Below are 23,079 nucleotides of genomic sequence, written 5' to 3' on the forward strand. Positions count from 1 at the left end.
AAAAACTCACCAGTTTCAAGGAATACTTTGATTTAGTCTGGTTATGTTACTTTCAGAACAAAATATGTATAAGAAGAGTTAATGTATCTAAAAGGAAGAATTGCTACCAGACAAATGAAACAAATTCATACGAATTTTACTTGTCCTTTGTGTTTCTTTTATGCATGTTTTTACGTAGCCATCCCACAGGGCTGTGAAAATGGCAGTAAGATAAAATAATAACTCAAATTTACCACTTTTCAAATTTTTTCATTTTGATTTCCAAAATGACCTTTATCTTTGAAACTGTTATGTTAAACAGCTTTTTGTATGCACTGAAGAGCAAAAGCCATTTTTCCTTAATAGTTCAAAAAGGTGTTTTGTTTCCAAGTAGGAAAGCTTTACTTGCTTTCCTGAGCAAACACAGCAGGATTCAAAAGCTTTTGCCCTACTCCTGCTGTGATGTTTTGTTCTACTTAGCTTGAGTGAAAAGGTAGATGTGAATAAATTAGGTGCACAAATCAGAAGCAGAGAGTTGTGTTTAGGAACATTTAAGAATTTTTTTTAATGATTCTCTCATGAATGGAACCATACTTCCTCAATATAGAAATGTTTTAATGATATTTATTGCACAGAAGTTCCTGACAGCTTTCTTCTCTCTTTCTGTGTTATCCTTAACTTCTATGAGTAGTTCTGTGCCCTCCTCATATCTTGATGCTTTCAGCCTTTTGGGAGGATCATTTATCATTCCCTGCATAGTTTACATTTTACTTTGAAGAGTTGAATTAACTGTCATTGGGAATAGAAAATTTGGAAAGCTGTGGTTTCACTGAAGTGCGTGACTAGTGATTTTAGCACTTTTGTAACATTATTACATTTAAGTGGAATCTAATGGAGTAAAAAAATAATCATAAAGTAAACAGTTTGATTTAGCATTCATTTGGATCTATTTTCTCCTCATGAGATGCTATTGTCTTTGTTTTGTAATGCATATTTAGTTTCTAATCAGAAAACCACATTAAAATTTTCACTTGCATGTTAATTGGAGTCTTTAGTTTCCAAATTTCTCTCACACGTTCCTCAACAAGCAAACTGACTTTTAATAATATTTTTGAATTGACAGCTTACAAACTTCATGTAATTATTTTGCAATAAAGGGTTTTTTAGCATTTACTCTGTGTGTCAAACACAGAAATATCATCAGTAAGATGCTCACACAGGTTTCTATATTGTCCCAGACCATAACTTGAGTCTATGCCAAAATAACAGCTATTCCTTATTCTTTTAGTCCTTATAAAACACAAATTCCAATTCTCTGAGGCTTCCAGCCTGCCTCATGACTTTGATCAGCACATAAAAGTGCAGTGGTCACAGAAGACAGAACATTGTGAACCACCTCTATAGAGAGTGGGCAAAGGAAGAAGGGGGAGTGGGTTGAGCAGGTGTGTCAGAAGTTCTGGACAACCCATTGTAACTCTTCTTGACTATACACTCCCAAGGAAGACATTTCAGTTTTCAAATTCCTCTTTCTTTAATTCCTCAGAAAATGTTTATATTCTTTCCTGTATATGTGTGTCTGGTTTAATTCTGGAGCCTGCCTCACTCATTGCCCTGAGAGATGGATGGGTGGGAGGCTAAACTCTAAGTGGCCTCATGCTGAGAGGATGATTTTTATTTGTTTTTGGGAAGATCTGCTTGGGGTTGTTCTGAAGGGGGGTAACTGTGTACAGTGAGGAATTAAAAGGCAAACTGTTGTAGATAAATCTATTTCTAAAGGGAATTTTCTCTCCAATTATAAAACTATTATCACTAGGCATTAGAGATCTGCACCTTTTTCAGAAAGTATGTTTTGTTTCTTTATTCTAAACAGCCAAGAGACATTTAGCCTGGGAACACATTTTTTCCTCATTCTTGAGATTTTATTTTCTTTCAAAGGTTTGTTATTTTTTGCTCAGCATTTTATCAACTGAGTGTCCATAGCCCTTGAGTAGTTGCCCACCTAAAACTGTTACCACTCTGGGGCAAATCATTGATGCTGTCTCCTACATTCATCATTTTAAACTAGATACTAACTACATTATGATGAGCAGTGACTCAGGAAAACATTGTAAATATGAGTCCCTGCTCATCCAGCTATTTGCTGACTCCACTTATGGAAGTGGTCAACAACCTGCTCATCTGCCAAACAAATAAAAAATCAAACATGCTGGATTATACAGTTGCAATTCTATAGAAATGATTGCAGCAGCCAACTCTAGTTGGTACTTGTAGATAACAAAATTATAGAGCAATCACTCTTGCCTGCTTCCATAGTCAGTTTTGAGAGTTAATGAGCAGTTCTTTCATAAATTCCCAGGAGCTCCAGACTGTGGGGTTTTTTTTCCTCCATGTAAAGAATTTCAAACACCCTAAAACTCTACTGACAGTCCCTTGGCTTTACCCTATCCATTGAATTGTTTTTAGTAATATCTTGAGAGTGAGGGGACTTGTAAATTAATACTGTCCTGGCACTTGACAAGAACATGATGTCAGAGAAGCCTACCCAGGGCAATCATATAAAATCACTAAGTGCTCCAAAATATCACCTCGTAATCAGCAGAATGCTTTTCCACTTCCTGGGCTCCTCTCCACACAAATCATGTCAGTGTGCTTGACTCTACTACTCTGGCCAAGAAGAGGAAATTCCTACATTGGTTTGGCTGCATTTGAGTTTTAAATGCAACCTTTGAACCCACAGTGTTTTGCCAAGTGTTTGGTTTTTTCTTGTTTGTTTAATAATTTACTATTCCTTGATAGATCAAGGATTATATTGGGGTTAGAATTATCTCTTCTTGCTAACAAGGAAAAAAAAAAAAAAAAAAAGGAAATATGATCATAAGTTTGTTCCACCTCATATCCCTAGTGATTCCTTATCAGATGTAAACCTTCTTGACTCTAAACCCCATTTGTGTTTCTGTCTAATGTCTGCAAACATTCCTTCTCACCATGAGATAGTGCAATGCCTCAGGAAATATACTTGTTTAAGAAACTTAAAATCCCCCTGAAGAAGATTGGGAGATGCAGAACATATAATTTTCTAGATTTTGTTTGTCTGATTTGTTAACGTGGAATATGCTTCATAAGGTATCTTTCTCATAACGTAGGAATTGTTTTCTGAGAATGTGGGGAGCCAATTTCTATTCCTTCATTGTAAGAAAACCTTTGTAAACACAAACAAAGCAAAAAAAAAATTCCAAAGTTCTAAAAAGAACAAGAATTAGAAGTTTTACCTGAGTGCAGAAAACATGATAGAAATATGAGTGATAGGAGAATGTCACAGCCACAATTAGGCATGACTGTCACCTACAGTATTGCTCAGCAAGATCATCCCTGTTGCTGCATCCAGCTGGCTGAATACAGCTGCAGCAAAGCAGAATTTGTGCTCTACAAAATCTCCACTTGAGATCAGAACCGTGTCACACTTTCAAATGTTGGATAAACCTCTTCAGCTATAATATCTGTCCCTGGGGACAGAAAGGATTGGACAATAACTCTCCACCTCCTGCTTGAGCTGCCTCAGGGCAGAGCTGCAGTCTGAGCAGGGAGGAGACAATCTGAGCACTCTCACTGTGGCCAGTGCTAAACATCCTACGTGCTTCTTTTGAATGGAACCAAGGTCAGGAGATGATTTCTCCCTAACCTAGAAAAATCAGTTGAAACCTGATGTGCAGAATCAACTAATGCTTCATGGCACCTCTTTGTCCAGCAAACAGCTGGAGCAGAGGTGCTCCTGGGATCCTCACTGGTTGTCATCCTCTGTGCTGCCGTGGGAACCGAGATCTCGGATCTCCATTCTGGTCTCTGCACCACAACAAAGCACACACACCTCATGGCCTCTTGCTCTTTGCAGGGAGAAAACAGCCCGAGGCAGCTTTGGCAGAGCTGACAGTGGGAGGGATGTGGAGCAGAGCTCAGGCTGCTTTGCTGCTGCTCTTGGTGCTCCTCAGAGCAGACTGCAGTAGGACAGAGGATGAGGAGGCATCTTGCCTGCATTGGGATGGGCACAGCTGCTTCCAGGCTGGGCTGGGAGTAAAGCGTCAGTGACATCTGGATAAACTGCCTTGTCTCGTTTAAAATGGAAATAATGTCATTCAAAACTGCAATCACATGCTTGTAATTGCCCTGTAGTTCTCAGAGATAGTGTTTCTTTTTCAAATATAGCTTGCTGATGATCAGGGATTGGTGTTGATGACAACTGTTGCCATGCCTGTATTTAGTAAGCAAAATGAGACTGTAAGTACTCCGATTATTTCTGTTATGTGATAATGGTGTGACCGATGTGAAGTTGCTTTCAGGAATCTAATAAGATTTTAGCCAACTCTATTTTTTTTTCTTCTTATTTTGTCTGCAGTTATTATCCCTTTATTACCATAAAAATGTGGACAAATAATATCAAATACCTATACTCTAGAAACCATGGTAAAATGATGAAAGCCCATGTCAAAGTGAAAATCTCAGATGACACTGGGCCTTACAGCTTTCTTACTTCTGTATTACTTTTTTGTAGCAAATATTCTATATAATTTTCCTTTTTGCTCCAATATAACTGAGAATTTAATTAGTTTTATGTCTACTATAGATGTATCTATTTATCTTTAGTAATTCAACAGATTGTTAAAGAAACTGAAGTATACTTTCCCCTTAATGCTTCATCTTTCTCTTTTGTTCATCAAATGGTATGAAAAATTGGGAAAGAGAGAAGTAACATATTTTTAACAGTAGTTTTTAATTTAAAACCTATTTGCATGTGAAAGATTTCAGTAGAGGGACTCACCAGTTATCAAAACCTTGCATGCCTTTTCTATGTGAATTGTCAATAAAGCAGAAAGGAGCAATATTAGTGATTTAATTACTGCTTGATCAGCTGAGTTGTACCAGTGTCTGCCTTCCTCACTTTTAAAATGATCTGTCTGTTATCTATTCAGCTCTGCAGTGTAGCTGCGAGGTGAAATAAGTGGTGAGAATGTTTTTTATTATTGTGGTTCTGAGTGCATCTTTTATTGTTCTTTTCAGAGGTCTAAAGGGATTCTCCTGGGAGTAGTTGGCACAGATGTTCCTGTTAAAGAGCTTTTAAAAACTATTCCAAAGTACAAGGTAATACACAAATGGTGTATATATAATTTCTATTCAGTATAACGTCTCAAATATAACATAATTCATTTAATATGTTTTTATTGTTTATACTTACATAGCTCCATTATTTCACCCATTTTCCTCAGGAATTTTACCACTGTAGTGTCTGAGAGCAAGTGCCATTTTTAAAACTTAAGTTAAAATATGGCCTGATCTTCACATGATTGTGAATCAGTGTGGTTTAAATGGTAGTATTAAATACTGCCCATATTAAAATCAATTTAATTACAAAATTAATGAAGTTATCAAACTATGAAATATAGTCAGAAATTAGTCAAAATATTAATAAAAAAAGCTAAAAAATTACATAAATTTAAATGAAAACCTATCCTTAATGTGGCTTTAGGCTTTCTGTTTGTGTGTAATTCTTCTTGTCCCAGTGACAACTCTACAATAAAATTCTTAAAAATTAATTATCATAGAAATTTTCAAAATTTGAACCACTATATATCTTGTGAAATGTGTTTCATTCAGTAAAACACAAAATGTAACTACTTTTCTTTTAAATTTGATGCAGTACATTAGCATTTCATTACTTCTCCATGTCTGAAATATTTTACTATAGTACTCTTCTATTCACAAATGAAAATTAAATTAATATTTTGCAGTTCATTCCTAGTGGATTTTTTTTGCATGACTAACAAGCATGTAACACAATATTGTAGACAGCCTTTGCTAAAGAGGCCACTGGAATAGGTGCAGTTTGACAGCACCTGTACTGATCATAAATTTATGTATCATACAAATTGTCTCTTAATTGTCTGACATGTTGTCATTTAGTGATTTCTAAGAGAGTGTAGGAAGAAACTGACTTGTGAGTGCCTTCCAATATTCTTACATAAAATTCCTCCTATCAATTTTAATTCTAGTTTGAATACATTAGGATTCACCAAATGATTTTCTGGATCAATATACAGTAACTGGGAAGTTTAAATTAAACAAGAACTTGATAAAAATGATGCCTGAAAAAGAGTGACAATAATATTGACAAGGTAAATTGGAGTAAATTCCTGTGACCTGGATCCCACCAGCACAGGGGCTGTGCAAACCAAGCACAGAGAGGCTGTCCCAGGTGAAAAAAAGCTGCAGGCAATGGGAAGAGACAGCAGGTGACTCCACACTGATATCAAAGCACAATGACAGAGACATTGCTGCTCAGAATAAATAGCAGGGAGCTCTCTCAGTGCACACACCACCACCATTTGCTAACAGAAGCTTATGCTATACTTCTGTGCATGCAGAAATACCGAATCAGTAGAAGGTAGAGGAGAAAGGAGAAAGATTTTGCTAAATTTGGAGCAATGGCCACAATCTTTGGAGCTGCCTGTAAGGAGCTGTGGGGAAAGCAAGTTTCATTTGTAGTGAGATGGAAGAACAACGTTGTAGTACCTGCAGAAATAAAAGCTTGTCTGTACATGGCTGGATAGGAAAGGCCAAGTAACTGTGATGTTACTCCTAAATAATCTGTAAGATTAGGACATAGTCTGAATATGAGAATCTAGAAAGAGTAGGAGGCCCAAATAATGGATATTGGAACAGATTGAGACTGATTCAGAAAATATTTTTTTTAAGAATTAGTTTTCTATGGAAGTAATATATGATCCTCTTGCTGAATATTAGGTTTTTATTTGAAGGTATGTTTTATATTGCAGGATGTACTGAAAGAGAGGATTATTACAGGAGGCCCCAATATCATGCAATGCAGTTGGGTTAGTGAGATCACTTGAGTTATAACTTCCAGTCCCACATGCCCTAAACAAAGACTCTGCAATTGCAAGACCATAATCACCCCTGGGGCCCATTCCTGCAGAGGCAACACGTGACAAAAAATTCACACAGGGATATAAAATGATGGTTGAAAATAGAAGTCTGCTGGCCTGGAATCCTCTCAGCTTGGATGAGGTGGATTTTATGCTGAGGAAGATGAATAATAGCAATAAGCTCTTTGCAACAGTTGTTACCTTGACTAAACATCCCCAGATGTCAGTGGCAGTTTCTCCTGAATAAGGTGGGGTTGGATTTGGTAATACTTGACTTACATGTGACGTTTTACGACAGTTAAAATAAGGTATTTTTGTTTCTGAATCTGTGATTTAGAGACAGAATTCAAGGTTTTAAATGACAGTGCTGCTGTAAGTGGTAACATCTCTCAGACACTGCAGAGACTGTGCAGTTTCACACATTGCACACAACATGATAAAATGCTACCCTCAGATCCTGTGTAGGCCTCAAACAGGCAAATTCTTTTTTTCTGTGAAATATACCACCCACATTTGTTTCCTTACCTGACTTCCATTGCCTGGATGTCATTCTGCAGTTATCAACACAGACAATTACACTTGAGATCTGATATTTAGCCAACAGCTCGTTCCCTTGTCACACTATAATAGTTAAAATATGTCCACTGTTATTATTTTGGTTATCCCTCCTTTATGAAGAGAAGCCAAGAACGTATAACCTTCTATTGCTCTCACTGAAGTTTATTGCTATAGGAAAACCACTAATTTATGAAACAATCCTCTGTGTGGCAGATACAGTTGACCATACACAACCATTCACACGGAGACACTATAAATTAACCTGGAATGTTTTACCTGTGACCTTGCCATAATATCACACTCTGGTTTCTATTTCCAGAAAAATCACAGAATACAATAGGCTTGTTCTCCCTTTTGCCTCTTAGAAAGGATTCAGACTTTTCAGCCTTACTCAAGTTGCTTTGTGTCAGACAAACTCCTAAAGACCCACTTCAGCAAAGCATTTAAGAATGCACTTAAGTAAAATAACAAGATTTAGTAGTGAGAACTGTAAATATCAAAGCAAGATAGTGCTGGAGTTTCAAGTTCTTTTTTTTTTTTTTTTAATTAATACCATAGTGTATCAAGGTAGTTGAATAAAAATACACTGGATGTTCTATTGTCTGAGGAATTGAAAAAATGGCTAAATAAGGATAGGAAGATGCTCTTTGCATGGCAAAAGATACATACTGAACCTGTAGAAAAAGCCTACATTAGCAGCAAGGTTATGCTAAGAGAGGATGTTTGTATAACCACATGAAGGATTTAAAGGTACATTTATTGCATTCAGTGGATGCAATCAGCTGTGTAATAAGCATATTGTTAAACAGACCAGTATTTTTATTTAAATAAGTACAATGCTAAATTTGGGCATTGTTGGGCCTCATCAAGCGTCTCATTGCTCTCAAGGAATCTCCCACAGTTCCACTTGGTACAAAGATGTAAACTTAGAGGAAATTCTTTAGCAGAAAGAGCTGCCTTCTGTGTCTCAAGCTGAACTGGAAATAACAGAGATCCTTTAAGATGGGAAGATGTAACTATCACATATGACAGGTTACTGTTGCTCACTGTAGCTGCACTTTCCTCACCTTTATGTGGCTCTTTAACAACAAGTGAGGAAAACTGTGCACTCCTGGGAATAGGGGAATTTATGATATTCCAGCACCCCTTTGCCCTGGCCCATGTTCTGTATTGCCACATGCTAAGGCATCTCATACATAGCTATATTATATATGTATATATATATATATAATGACTGACTCTGTCACACACCCTGTGCCCTGGACAGCAGAGTTTCTGACAGTGTAAAATTGTGCTCTATGCTGAATTCATCACAATGACAGGTTCTCATTTGCACAAAATGTCAAGGATCTTTGCCTATGTTACAGCATATGTGTGGATAAAGGTTGTGCTGTGTTTGGATATCCAGGTGCCCTGGATAGCTGAATTATTGCCTGATTTTTTGTTCAAGGGTTTACTGGGACCATGCTAATTAGTATTTCTTTCTCATTTACTTTTACAGTTAGGTATTCATGGATATGCTTTTGCAATTACAAACAATGGATATATTTTGACTCATCCAGAACTTAGGCCTTTGGTAAGAATGCTCTTTACTGATCTATTTTATTTAGCTGTATGTGTTGCATTTGTTTTTTTTTTTTCCCTAGTGTGAATAGCCTTCATTAAAAATTAAGTAAAATGGAATTTACCTCTGGAAACAACAGTTAGCATGAAAAAAAAACCCTAGGAAAATAAATAGACAAGCTGCTTCTGCAAAACATGCAGACGTCCATTACTGCAAAATAGCAAAGCCAAAAATTGCTATAATTATGTTCATTTTACATTGAAATGGAATGTTGGAATGCTCTAGTGTTGTGTAATAACCCCTATTTGTCATGCTAAAGTGTTAAAGTTAATTTAATATATGTGCAGAAATTTCAGTAAAGCATATTTTTAAGCAAAATAGGAGCACTAGGGATTTTCTGTACTAAAAGAGAAATAGCAGCAAATTTTACCTTTAGTTTCCCTTATCACCATGTTTGCACTAATCACAGCAAGAAAAATAAAGTTACTGTTTTGCAAATGTTTATCAAGTTAACACCCCAGAGGGCTGGTACATTCCTGGTTGCATCATTGTTTAGGAACAGCACTGTCAAGTGTTCCATCACCACTGGCTCCTAGCAAAGCACTGGCATTAATGGTTCCACTGCTGTGTCCACATGGCTGCCACATGTGTTCCTCATGCTGCAACTCCTGGCAACCTCCAATTTCAACAATATTTCAGTAGAAAACAGAAATATTAACCGGGTGGATAATTTAATTTGAAAATAAAATTATTGACAAGCTTGATTTATTAAGTCATTAGCATATCTCAAGTCTTCACCAGGCAAAATAATTTGTCTTTCTAAGATTCGGGCTAGGAATTACACACTAAATTAACATTTATATTTGCACTTAGTTTGGTTTTTAACTGGAGTAGAACTTAATGAAAAGTGCAACAAGGAAGCTTTAACGGGTGAATCTGACATCCCAGGTTTGCAAGCCACAGGAATGTATTTGAAAGTTCTCCCACTACATCACAGGAGTTTGATAACTCTTGTCTTTGCTGTAGTGTCCCTTTCTCTTTGGGAAAATTACTTATTTCAAAATTATTAGTATTTATTCACTATATAATAGTTATTTTATAAAACAGAAGGTAGTGAGGTCCAGGAACTCTGGATAGCTCTAAGTTAGGTGGACAGAGGGTCTTACCCTCCTCCTAATTTCTGATGTTTTGCTTTAGTGAGGCAAAAGCTGGTTTGCTTTACTATCCCTCACCAAATGTACATCTTGAAGGCACTTACTTCATTACCTTATACATCGGAATCTCTTTTTAAAATCAAAATGTTGGTCAGTAGCCCATAAGCTGTCAGCTAGGGGAACTTATTGTGATATATTCATAGTCTGTTCATTTTGGGTTTTTGGAAGAGTCATTTTTACCTCTGGGTTCTGTCAGTGGTGGGTAATGAGAGTCTCCTGTTGACTTCAGTGGAGTTTTTGAGAGTGAAGTGATTGCTGGCCTGGGCCCTTGGTTTAATATTGCAGGCCAAATCCTGATACCATTGCAAAATTCCACAAAATTTGCGACAATATCTATGTGAAAATAGGCCTGTAGATCTGGAATTAGATAATTCACAAAATATACTCTCCAGAAGTATTTCTGTCTTAGATTTACATTCAAAGTCTCATTGATTACTGACTTGATCCACTCTGGTTTATCCTGTGGTTATATTTTCTGGCAGTGATGTAAAACTAGAATATTACTGAATTCCTGAGTTCCTAACCCCCTATCTATTAGCTCTGGAGCTGATGTACTGCTTTTTAAGGCATTGTCTTGTGGGACACAGAGCAGAGAGGCAGGATAGCAAACAGCACAGAACACTTCCCGCTACACCAGATTTTTATCTAACACTGTGCAGTGTGTGTAGTCATTCAGCCGGCTGCATTTTTGTGCTGATTATTCTGTTGGGTTTATACTTAAAAATGCTTTTTGGGGGGATTTCGCCTCCTGATTCTGCTGTTTTTTTGAATAAATTTGGCTTTCGGTGAGGCTGGCGGGTTGGGTGCTCACGGCAGGGATTGCAGGGAGGGGAGGAAGGTGCTCCCTAGTGCTCAGCGGGGCTGGCTGAGGCGGCTGCAGCGGCACCTTCCACCAGTGCCACAGAGGGACCAGAGAGAACCTTTCCCTTCAGGCATCAGTAGGGCCATGAGTGGTGGCACACAAACCAACAACAGAGCGCGGCAGCGGGGCTGGGGATCCCGGGCAGCGGGGCTGGGGATCCCGGACAGCGGCTCTGGGGATCCCGGGCAGCGGGGCTGGGGATCCCGGGCAGCGGGGCTATGGATCCCGGGCAGCGGCTCTGGGGATCCCGGGCAGCGGGGCTGGGGATCCCGGGCAGCGGGGCTATGGATCCCGGGCAGCGGNGCAGCGGGGCTATGGATCCCGGGCAGCGGCTCTGGGGATCCCGGGCAGCGGGGCTGGGGATCCCGGGCAGCGGGGCTATGGATCCCGGGCAGCGGGGCTGGGGATCCCGGGCAGCGGCTCTGAGGCCCGCGGGCCTTTCCCGCCCGCTGCCCGTGGGCCCGCGGCTGCAGCGTGGGGCGGCGGCCGGCAGGGGGCGCCACAGCCCCGCCCAGGCTCGGGGCCCGCGGTGCTTCGGGGTCCACCTGGGCACCCGCCCGCCCTCCGCGCCTCTCGCCCTCTTAAACATTCGCTTAATTTTACTTGAATTTTTAGTTTAATTATTTTCCTCCTCTCTTTCTTTCTCTCTCTCATTCTTTCTCTCTCTCTCTTTTTTTTTTTTTTTTTTTTTTTTTTTAATTATGCCATTTTCAAGTCTTCTTTCCTATCCCAATGGCAAATCTGTAGACTGTAGCTGATGGAATTTTTTTTTTTTTTATTATTATTTTTTTTATTTAAATACTATTGTATCAGAATGCTCCTCTATACTGACTTTGACTAAAAGTCTATATTTTTACAGAGTTGTATTTTATTTTCCATGAGAGAATATTTTCAGTTGTGTGATGTAATCTGAAATTTTATATTCCGTTGAAAACCACGACCAACTGCTAATAAAAAAAAATAATAAATTTTTTGGGAGTTCAAAAGTGAATTTACAGATTTTTCTTGACTTGGTGCAGAGGCTTCTTACCTGTATTGAAATGTGAGCGTGAGGACACAGTCTTTCTCATTTGTGATCATGGCAGATTTAATCTGTTTTTCAGGAGCCTCTTAACTGGGCCAGGTGTTACACTGTTAGATTTTAAAATGAAAATATGTCATGGTGATGACGTTGCCGTTTGCCAGAGAAATGAGTTTACTGATTGCAAAGGAAGAATGAGAAACGGGATAAATACGTTTTATCCCTTAGATATGCCCTTAGAAACAAGCACCACATTAATTGTGGCTGACTGGTCATTGCTGCAACTATCACCCTGCAGGCTGTTCAAGGCTGGTGCCAGGGGAAAACTGCTGTCTTAGGGAAGTGTAGCAGGATTGCAGAGAAATTAAGGAATGTCCCTGGAAGATGAATGTCTGACACAGTCACAGATCCCCACCATGGTGACCCTTATCTGGTATTAGGGGTTTGTGCTGTTGCCTCTCAGCCCTAATGTTTGTGTGGTTTTCAATAAATAATAGCAAGGTTGCTACCAGTTTTTCTGAGGTCCGTGGCTTTTTTGATTCATAGCTAGCAATGGGATTTGTATTTTTGTTCAGGGAGTGGAACTGGGTTGGGTTTTTTTCAGTAATTACTAGGTTCATTTAGAGTAGAATACTCAGAGTTCCTGAACAAGGAGCATGAGTTTCTTAATTAAAGAAAATATGCATTTAAAGACAAATGCATATGTTCTTGAATAAAGTTGCATCTTTTATTTATATTCTACCATTATTAAAAATAAATCTGAGGTTAAAAATGTGTTCTGATTTATGAATTAATTTAATAATATCCCTGATTACTGAAGATTTTGTAATATTTCTGGTTTTAAATCAAAATCCTCTGTCTCTAAGAAGATTGGGACATTTATTCTTACTCAGTATAAGCTATGGAAGGCTTGTAATGGGGTTTATGAATGGTTGTTTGTGAATGCTCTTACACTGTAAATTAATTCAGTTGATGCCTTGCTTCCTATAGAAGGATACACATTTTTAATTTGATCAGTCTTGATTGGGAAAGTTACAGCTAGAAATTAAAGCCTTTATACAATATTGAAATGCCCTCACCAAAATATGTTGGTGGTTGAGGTGCCTGAGTAAGTTCCCATTTCAGCCTTAGAATGTGAACTGTCACCATGTGTTGTGTTAAGCCGAAGGACCTGGGGTGTTGGAAGATTCTAGATCAGTATTAAGTCTTTTGTAGCTGTAAATTTTGAGAAAATTTGTTTCTTCTAATATAGAAAAACAGAGAAATCTGAGTGTCAGGGGAAACATTAATGCCCCACTTAAGCAGTGTTAGCCTTTCAGAAGCAGCAAATCTCATTTCTCTCTGGGGAGTCCTGCCTGGAACGTAAGATAACCTACACTTACCCTTGCTTTATTCATTGACTCCATAAAACTCTACAGCTGTAGCTGACAGCAGAATATTTAAATGATTTGAGCAGTGTAAATGCCTCACGTTCATTTAAATAACTGAAGAATTCAATCACTTGAATGCCAATGATTATTCCTATTGGAGTTTACATTTCAAAAAAGACAGCCCATCTGAATCCCTGTGAGAGCATTAAATTGCTAGCTAATTAGAAGTGCAAAATTACATATATTTAAAAGATAATTAAAGGTTTGAAGGCTGTTGAATAACTGGTCGTACATATAAATGAATCGCTGAAAATTTGTTAGCAATATGCGAAGCTTTCTTTTATTCTTTGCTTTCAGCTTTGAAGTTAGGTATAACTGAGCTCATGGGTTTAAGTCTGGTAGTATTAAGATAAAGGCAGATGTTTTTAATTATTTCTACTCAAACCCCAAATAATTATAAGCAGCTGCCAGTTTTACATAATCCCAAATGATAAATCCCAAGAATGCAAATAAAATCCCAAATAAAGGGGTTGTTTTCTTCAGTGGAGTAAATCACATCCATGTTGCTGTGATAATTAACTGCAATCCACCTGAGAATGTGTGCTCAGAGATGAACTTCTTGGCCAGGCTCAAGGTGTGGGACCTAAAGCTGGAGTTTGGTATTGACTTTTACTTCACCCTGTATATTTCCATATTGCTTTATCATTTTAAACATTACTGCACCATTTGAAAAGAGAACACACATTAGGAGGGGAAGTAGACAAGGTTGGTTAAATACCTGTGGTGTAAGAACTATTTTCTTCTATCGTTTTGTCAGATGGTTCTCCTGTGTACATGGCACATCTAATAGCTCCTTCTTTTTCTCTGCCTGGAAATTTAGAACTAAGTTATTCTCTTTTCCCTAGCAAATGACTTGACTCCTGTTTTCAGCTTTTCTCTGCAGTATTTCTGCAAATTTTATAGTGCAACAACTCTTCATTGCCATCTGTCATGGAGAACCCATCCAGAATAACTGTTTTTTACTACCAACCATAACCTAGGAACTTCCAGATTAACATCTTAAATAATAGGTTGGTCATGAAAACCTGTCTTTGCACAGGGAAGTTCTTTTTCCTATTTTCCTGAGAGAATCAAGGTATCACCTTTTCTTAATATTAAACTAAGGAGGTGTGTGTAGAAAGAAACTTTGGTTTTTGACTGAACAGCTTTTAGTGTTCTACAGATTCAAGGCTAAGTGCAGGTCAGTAAGAGATCATTTGAGGTTGCAAACTGGATGGAAACCATGAAATTAAAGTATCAGAAATGACAAATCAGGATCATGTGAGCAGAGAAAAGAAGTATTCCAAATGAAATAAAGAGCTTAAAGGCCAAGCAGCAGTGATTTAGATTAAAATGCTGCTTCACATGTATCCCCAGGCAGAATGTTTTGGAGCTGAGTAGCATGTGGAGAATGAAAGCTCAGTCACTGTGGGTGATGTTGTATTATCAGGTTATAAGCAGGTGAAGCAAGGAAAGGGATTTTTTCACTACTATTGTAGTTTGGTTTGTTTGTTTGGGGTTTTTTGTTGTTTTGTTTGTTTTTAAATCACACTTCCCCCTCGCACAGTCCCCACAGTGGGAGCAGCGGGACAGAACAACAGCTTGTGCTGGGGGAGCTGGTGAAGGTTGTATTGACCATGGGAAGTCAGGTCTGATGCAGTTTCCACCCCAAAAGCTGCAGGTTTTGCATGACAGTCAAAGCCACCCCAGACAATAAACAGGTGGTAGCTTTAGTGTGCAGAGTCTGAGAGAAGGGATGGAGCTGAATAACTGCCCAGACCAGGAATTGCAATACATACAGCATATACAATCTCTGCCTGTTTATTTTAAACTGCATGGAAAAGTGTGTAATTTTAGTTAATTTTGCTTTTCCTCTGATATTTGTTCATTCAAGCTTTTCAATCAGACTTTGTAGATAAGTATACTTTTGCAGGATGGCTTAGTGCAAGTTACAGTTATAGAAACAATTATATTACATATTTTGTTATGAAAAACTCAAGCTCAGCAAAATATTTTTGCATAAATACACTTGTCTCCTCTAAACAAAATAAAAAGGGGTCATTCTCAAAGCCTGATGATATTAATAAACCCAATGAGTATAATACATTATCGAAATTTTGAAATACTCTTCATCAAAAAGATGAAACTTTGTTGAATGATTCTATGTTTTAAGATTGGAGGAGTTTTTTTCAGTAACTAATTCCTTACTTTTGTACACATCAGTAGTGTGGCAATGGAGAGCTGTTCCTTGAAGTTATTTTACCTCTCTAGGTTTTGGTTGTGTTTTAGTAGGTGCTTTCTTACCACAATATTTTCTCACAGACGATCCCACATTTTGTCTTAGCAAGTTCACTAAAATCTGGTGATGCTTCCAAGGCTGCTATCACAGCAACTTTGCCTCTGCCACCTCCCCGTTATCCAGATGGAGCACGTCTGAGAAATTCCAATCACCTTAGACCCAAGATTGCAGCTGTTAAGGAGTAGCCTGCTCTGTCCTTGATCAGATTGCTACACTCTGACTCCATAAACACGTGGCTGGTCATATTCAATGCAGATGGTTTGGGACTGCTTGTGTTAAAAAAAAAAAAAGAAAATCAAAGCAAAGTTTTTAATAATGGCACATGTAAATGGTTGTGTACAGGGTGGTGAAAAAATGTGGTTCAGTCTTTAAGCAACACACGTCACACGTTGTTTGAATCACCCAGTGCTGTAAGGGTCTGGCCTCATCTCAAACAAAAGATACTGAGTAAGATATAGCTCATTCTAATGGAAAAAACAAATTATGTGTTTTTCTCACAAACAACAAGTTAGAACTATCCTGTAGTTTTGAGTGGACCAAAAGTTTCTTCTTTTGCAGTCCAGATATTTAACACTTTTCAGTGTCTATTTTTTTCCTCCCTGGGGTTAACTGCTATATAATACCACCTCATATTTTATACTAGCCAAAGATTAACAGCACACATTTTAAATCTAGCTCTTTTTCTCCTGTACTTAAATCAGAGTAATTTGGTAGAATTCCTAGTTTCTATCTTTCCCTATGGGTCCCTTAATGATTTTTTTCAATGCTTTATAGTAATCTCGCAGATGGGTTTGGCATCAGGCTTCAATCAGCATTTTATACTTTACCCAGGAAATCAGAGATAAAAGGTTGGATTAGGTTTGCTACGGGAGAAGAAGATATAGATGAATGATATTTTTAAAACCTCGGGAATTGCTTCAGTGTCCATTAATAACTTTTACCAAGAAATTAGTCAAGCAATAAAACCAGAAAGAAGCTAGAGAAGAATAGACATTTTAACATTACTTTTATGAAGTATTTTTTATCTGATCTGCTTGCATTGATGTTTGATGTTTGATGCCCTGGTTACATAAGCATAATGTAAATTTACTGCTGAGAATAAAGTGATATCTTTGTGAAGAATAAGTACAAATAAGTTTTGTATCCCATCCTTCCTGCAAGCTGGTTTTGTTTTCTCTGTTGTCCTTTTCTGAGTTATTGAATTCCTGTGTAGGCAATTAAAGAGTAGCCCCTAAAGTGTGATTGCTGAATAAGGAGTTAGACACCTCAATACTTTATTAGTTCCTGTCCTAAATGCATTTAAGTGCATTTGCCATTCCTTTGAATGCTTATAGAGCCTAACTCTTGCTTGACCATTGGGGTTTTGGCTTTGTGACTTGTATAAATTTTTAAGACATGAATGCTTCAGATTCTTTTCTGCAGAACTTTTTTGGGTATTTTATCCAGATCTTCATTTGTTTGCTTTTGGGTTTTGTTTTTTGCTGTCTGAGTGTAAGGTGTGGAATCTATATGATTAAAATAAATACAAACTCCATAATCAGTATGATGCTAATGGTTTGCCTTGGGCTTGAAGCCTACTTCTGCTGTCAGACACACAAGATGAACTTCTCTTGGCCTAAGGATCTGCACATGTCTGAGGATGCAGTATAGCCCAGAAGCTCTTCAACATCTGTGAGGGAGGATGTAATTAAACATTGGAATCAGTACAGGAGCTGTTTGCTCTACTCAAATGATCCCAGCTAATGTCTCTGTAACACTGTTCCGCTCTCAGCATTTCAGAGCTTGACTGTAACCATTTCTGTACTAGAATGACTAAATCAAATCAAAGATTTATTCAGTTAATTGGTGCAGCCACAGAGAATAGATGTAGTTACTCCCTGTAAAGATTAAAGATAATATTGATATAGCTGCAGTCATAGTGAAAGGCTTGCAAAACATAGCTACAGAAATCAAGCCCTGGCAATGACTGGGATGTTATCCTCTCATATGTTATTCTTCTGAGATTTAATTAGATTGCCTGCAAATTTTGTACTTCAGTATTTGGCTATAGTTATCTCTCTGGCTATCAGGGCTGTCACATAGCAAGAATTAATTGTAGAACTGAGCTGCCTGAATTCAAAGTCTGGGGTGTGCTAAAAGCAGAAGTTCTTTGCATCTCTCTACCCGTCTGTCGAATAGTAGTAGATGAGAATTAGACAACCTTGTTACAAGAATTGTGTTTTTTAGCAGAGGGCAAGAAAAGTGCATGAAAATACTTTTCAATTGCATCTTTATCACTTCTCAGAACTTACACCAATCACTGGGATTTTTTTTATTCAAAAGACGAGAGTTGACTCGGGATTTTATCCCATAGAATTTCCTGAAAGAACTGTCTTTAAGAAAATATAGGGTATCCAATTCTTTATGAGGAAAAATTAAGGAAGCTCAGTGAAGCCTGTACTAGGAGAAACTTTACAGTGCTACCAATATCTCAAAATCTCTTTGTGATTATGATATTGTGGTCAAGATTTGTAAAATTTTGCTGTTCAGGAAGATTTTTGTTGTTCCTATTTTTAAGTAATGTCTACAAAAGCAACTGTGGGATTTATATGAGAATTTTTAATTCAGAGAGGAAAAAGTCAGGATGGAAATAACCTTCTTAGTGCTCAGAGAGCAAGGCTTTCCCTTGGTCTTTGTGTAATCTGCAGAACATGATTGAAAGTGCCTGCAGCACTGGCTGTGGTGATGAATGGCTTGTCTCAAACACTGACAGGTTTGGTTTATGGTCTACTTGGTCTGGCCTGAGGGAGGAGAATCAGCCATATATATTGCCTTATAGGTACAGCTTCTATCCTCTGCTGAGTAGTCACAAAAGCAGTTTGGGGATATTTCACAGCATCACAATGTCTCCTGTCATACCTCATAAACAGACTTGTGGTTTCTCTTGATCAAAGACCGGATTTCATGTTATGCTGATTCTCTCCCAAATTTACTTTTTTTTCAAGTGTACTCTCCTAATTTTACTTAACCAGTCAGATTCTTTATTCATAGGTCTTCCTAAGCACTCCTTTCTTCCACTGAGCCAGGTTTGTGTGGTTGCACTAATAGGCTGATTTTGAATGTTCAGCAGAGGGCAGAATTTCCCACGTTATAAACACCTCAGTGTCAAATTAATTTGTCACAAGAATGTTTATTTTAAATGTGTGATTTACAGTGTAACAGTGAGTAGTGATAAAACACCCTACATTATCATTATTACTATGTTACTTTTCCCCATGAAGTTGTAGATAAAATGAAATATCAGCAAACATTAACACCATACTTCCCAAAGACTTGCATTTTATCTTATTTGAAACAAAATGGATAAACATTTTGTTGATAAGATTATAGTAAATATAACTTCCTGTACAGCTGAAAGAGCCAGTTGGAGATATTTAACATAAACTGCAAGATGCAAGGTCTTGTGTATTTTCCATATGGGGAGAAGAAGGTACAGCAGCTGAAGTTGACCTCCCTGTGTGTCCATCAAGAAAAGCACTGCATCATGGCAAGAGATGATGTAAATAATCATGAGATGTAGGGTTTGAGTTCACAGGGAGCATTTATGGAGCAGTATGGTGCACTTTGTGTGAATTAAGTAAGCCACCTATTGCTAAATGTATTGCCAACCATCAGCATACATTTAGAATTTTTTTTTAATTTTCTGATACAAAATCAAATTTGTTGTACAAATAAAACAGGATGTACTAACAATTTCACTTTTTTGATACCAGTATGAAGAGGGAAAGAAACGAAGAAAGCCCAACTACAGTAGTGTGGACCTTTCTGAGGTGGAGTGGGAAGACAGAGATGATGTGGTAAGTGATGTGTTTTAAAACCCTGTCAGAAGACATTGTTGCATCCCACTAGTGTACCTGGAAACTGTTTAAGTAGTCATTAGAGAGGCCACCTGACTGCTCTCAGGAGGGGAAGGACAATAGTCCCTTTTATTTCATTCAGAATTTTATAACTGTTTTGCATTGCTTCTTCCTTGCATATGCATGTACCACAAACACAGATTCTTTGTATTTTTGGTAAAACTCATCACCCTTACAGTCTCCATGCATCCCATTGTGTATTTGTGCTGGATAGCAAATATAGCACTAGAAACAGGAACAGAATGTCTCCCTAGGGCTGGTCCAGACAACTGCTGAAACTCAGAAATGAGCTGAACTTCTTTCCATGAGATCCTTCTTTACTTAATGGAAGTAATGGGAGGTTTTTATTTAATGTACAAAGTCAAAAAACATCAGATGGATAAACAAAATGGGATTAATTGACCTACATGGAGAGCAGAGTTTCACTCCAAACTCTAATTTCAGATAGATGGGTAGCTGCAGGAGCATGAGTTCTGTGTCTATCACACAATGTTTTCCATTAACCTCATTTTTCAGTGCTCCATCTACTCTGTAGTTCACTCTTATTCTTTCTTACCTTTCAGGCTTAGCCTTTTCTGCAGTACTGTATCAAAAGCTTTCCTTATGTCCATGGCTTAACCTTTGCCTGTTCTTTCTGTCACTTCCTCTATAAATCTGATTTGTTAGGCATGATTCGTTTTGTGTGAATCTGTGCTGACTGTCCCTAATTAAATCGTAACTTTCCAGGTGTTCACCTTTCTGTCCCGTAATTTTGTTTTTCCCATAAGGTCCCTCCTGCCAAAGTCACGACTGCATGTCTGTATTTTTCATAGATGTCTCCTCGATCCCTTCTCAAATATCAGTCCTGTGTTAGCTTCTCTCAAGTCCCTCATACCTCTACTTTTCCTGAGAGGTTTGAATACATCCACTGAAGGTTCCCATATTTACTTTGTCATGTCCTTCTGAAATCTGGGATGGATCACGTACAGCAGCCCCTGGAGTCTTGTCAGTCTTCAGATGTCCTAATTTCTTGATCCCTGTTCTGACATAAGTCTATATTTTCTTTCTCCCTTACAAAATATATATCTTGCATTCCTCGTTCTCCACCCCCTTGGTGAATAGTGAAACAGTTCATCTATGTTTTAAGCAGGGTCTGTTTCACCAGGTGATAGATTGTCCTCGGCCTCTCCTCAGAGGCCATTTCACTTCCTAAGTTGAAGTTTTGTGTTGGAGTGCACACACAAACTTTTTCAGCGTTTTTATAGCTTTGTGTCATTTTCTATGCACTCACTATTTAAGGTCTCCCCATAAGATTTTCATATATTGTAGCAGCCTTCTGCAATCTCAGCAATCCCATTGGCTTCATGTTTTATACCCTGCTTTTTCTGTTATCTTTGATCATGTATTCCTCAATCAGTTTCTCTGCTAATGACCTTTTAAAATTTCCTCTCTCCTTTCAAATGTTATTGCTGTAGTTACACATAGATTTTAAACATTCATGACTTTTCTTCTTTAAACTTTCATGAGTTTTCGTCTTTAAATCTTCATGATTTTTGTTCTTGTTATTTGTCCTTGCTTTGTTTTCTTTTTTTTTTCCTTATATTTCTTCTATTACTTCCTCTGCTTAATTTTCACATTTTAATCCCTTTCTTCAATCATATCTTAGTAGAAGTTCAGTGGTTCAGATTATGGAACACTGAGCTATTTCTGTGACATTGAAAATCAAGTTTTATTTATAATTGAGATTCTATGTGAGCACACAGAAAAGTCCAGATTCAGCTTTCTCTAAGTACTGCCTTTGATTGAGACCCCTAAGGTCCATCACTTTTTCTGAAAATTCCTTACAAAAATTGAGTTTCCTTATATGAAGACTTCAAAAATATTATTTCACATTTTGATGAAAAATATATACATACATTTAATCTGAATCTTTCTTTCACCTATAAAATATGTTTCTTAAAAATGAATTTCTAATTGTAATGCAAAAACAAGCTACCTGTGGCTCTGCTTCAGAAGGCCTTGGATTTGATGTTCTTGATTTTTTCCAAGCTTGGGTAGTAAAGCATTGTTTATTTAACTGCAGAGGGAAAGAATTAATGTATTCATATAGCTGCTTTTAATAACATAGACTACTACTGGTCTATTTTTCTCCCATGAAACACTTATGTAGAAGCTGATTAAGACATTTTCTTACGTTTTGCCACATTAATTTAATGGTTACATGGTTTTCCAAGAATATAGAATGATCTCATACTGCAGCAGTGAAACTGAGTTGTTAGGAATTGATTGAAAGATATTTTGTTGAAGGAGCAATATTGCTTATTACTCTGAAAGGTGAAGACATGGGTTTTCTCCAGTGATCCAATGAGGAAAAGGTGGCCAAACTAAGGTTAGAATTTTTTTCACCATGAAATACTGTTGTCATAAATATATCAGCTCATTTTCCAGGTTAACAATACCTGCTATCTTGCAGTTAAGGCATTTTATTAGAAACAGAAATTTTAGCATGAGCTTGTTAAGTTAACAGTGTCTTCCAGCAAGGTTTGCAAATGCACAGTACCAAAGAGGAGAAATTTCAATTTGAATGGAGACCTTTTCCTCATTAACTCACTTAAAATTCTTCTGTTAAAATTTCTAGCTGAATGAATTGAGGTTTTTTCCAAATTAAAAAAAAAAAAGACCATGAATGAACGTTTTGGGGCCTGAAGCCAACTGAGGCAGTGCTTATTTTATGCATTTGAGGAGGGAGATGAAACTGCAGAAGAGCTGAGAAACTGGATTGCAAAGCCAAGAAATGCAATCACAGCAAGCAGGAAAAAAAAAAAAAAAAGAGAGAGAAAACTCTAAATCCCACATGCAGACTTGATCTTAAACACTACTGAGAGTTTGGAGATTCTTTTAGTAAATCTATGACTTGCCTGAGGCTTGTGGGAGGAATGGGACTTAGACAACTGCAGGCACCAATAGGAGAAAAATGAAAACCATGTTAAAGATAAATGGAACTGTTCTGTAAATGTTAGAAAGTAGATGGTTAATTAAGACCAGCTCTCCAAGTCCAAAACCACAAAACTTAAAATAGGAAACTATTTCCAGAATTGCCTATTATGTATTGGTAAAAAAAAAATCTACAGTAAAATATATTCTTTATTTTACATATACCTCCTGCTAAAAATTATTCTTTTGCACTGACAGAAGAGTAAGACAGTTAATTTAAATCTAGAATTAAATTTAAAGAGCTGCAAAGTTTTCAGGTTTTGATAGGTCAGCCATGCTCAACTTGTTTGTGACAATAAAGCTAGATATTTCTCTGGCCAGTTTGGTAATTCTCTTTTCCCTCCATACTAACTCAGCCTGCAGAGCACATTG

At 37.6% G+C, this 23,079-nt stretch overlaps 1 protein-coding gene across 5 annotated transcripts in view; it reads left to right on the plus strand.

Annotated features, from left to right (window-relative positions):
- Positions 1–23,079, plus strand: part of CACNA2D3 (calcium voltage-gated channel auxiliary subunit alpha2delta 3) — a 385,680-nt gene that overhangs the window by 272,753 nt on the left and 89,848 nt on the right. For all 5 annotated transcript variants that reach the window (XR_001523933.2, XM_015641179.3, XM_015641181.3 and 2 more), the window contains 4 exons: positions 4,180–4,251; positions 5,032–5,112; positions 8,971–9,045; positions 19,591–19,674. Coding sequence is in view for 4 of the 5 variants with exons in the window: in XM_015641179.3 (XP_015496665.1) it covers positions 4,180–4,251; positions 5,032–5,112; positions 8,971–9,045; positions 19,591–19,674 (312 nt within the window). In the remaining variant the exon portion in view is untranslated. The remainder of the gene's footprint in view (positions 1–4,179; positions 4,252–5,031; positions 5,113–8,970; positions 9,046–19,590; positions 19,675–23,079) is intronic.

This window comes from Parus major, chromosome 12 (assembly GCF_001522545.3).
Source record: "Parus major isolate Abel chromosome 12, Parus_major1.1, whole genome shotgun sequence".
NCBI lineage: Eukaryota > Metazoa > Chordata > Aves > Passeriformes > Paridae > Parus > Parus major.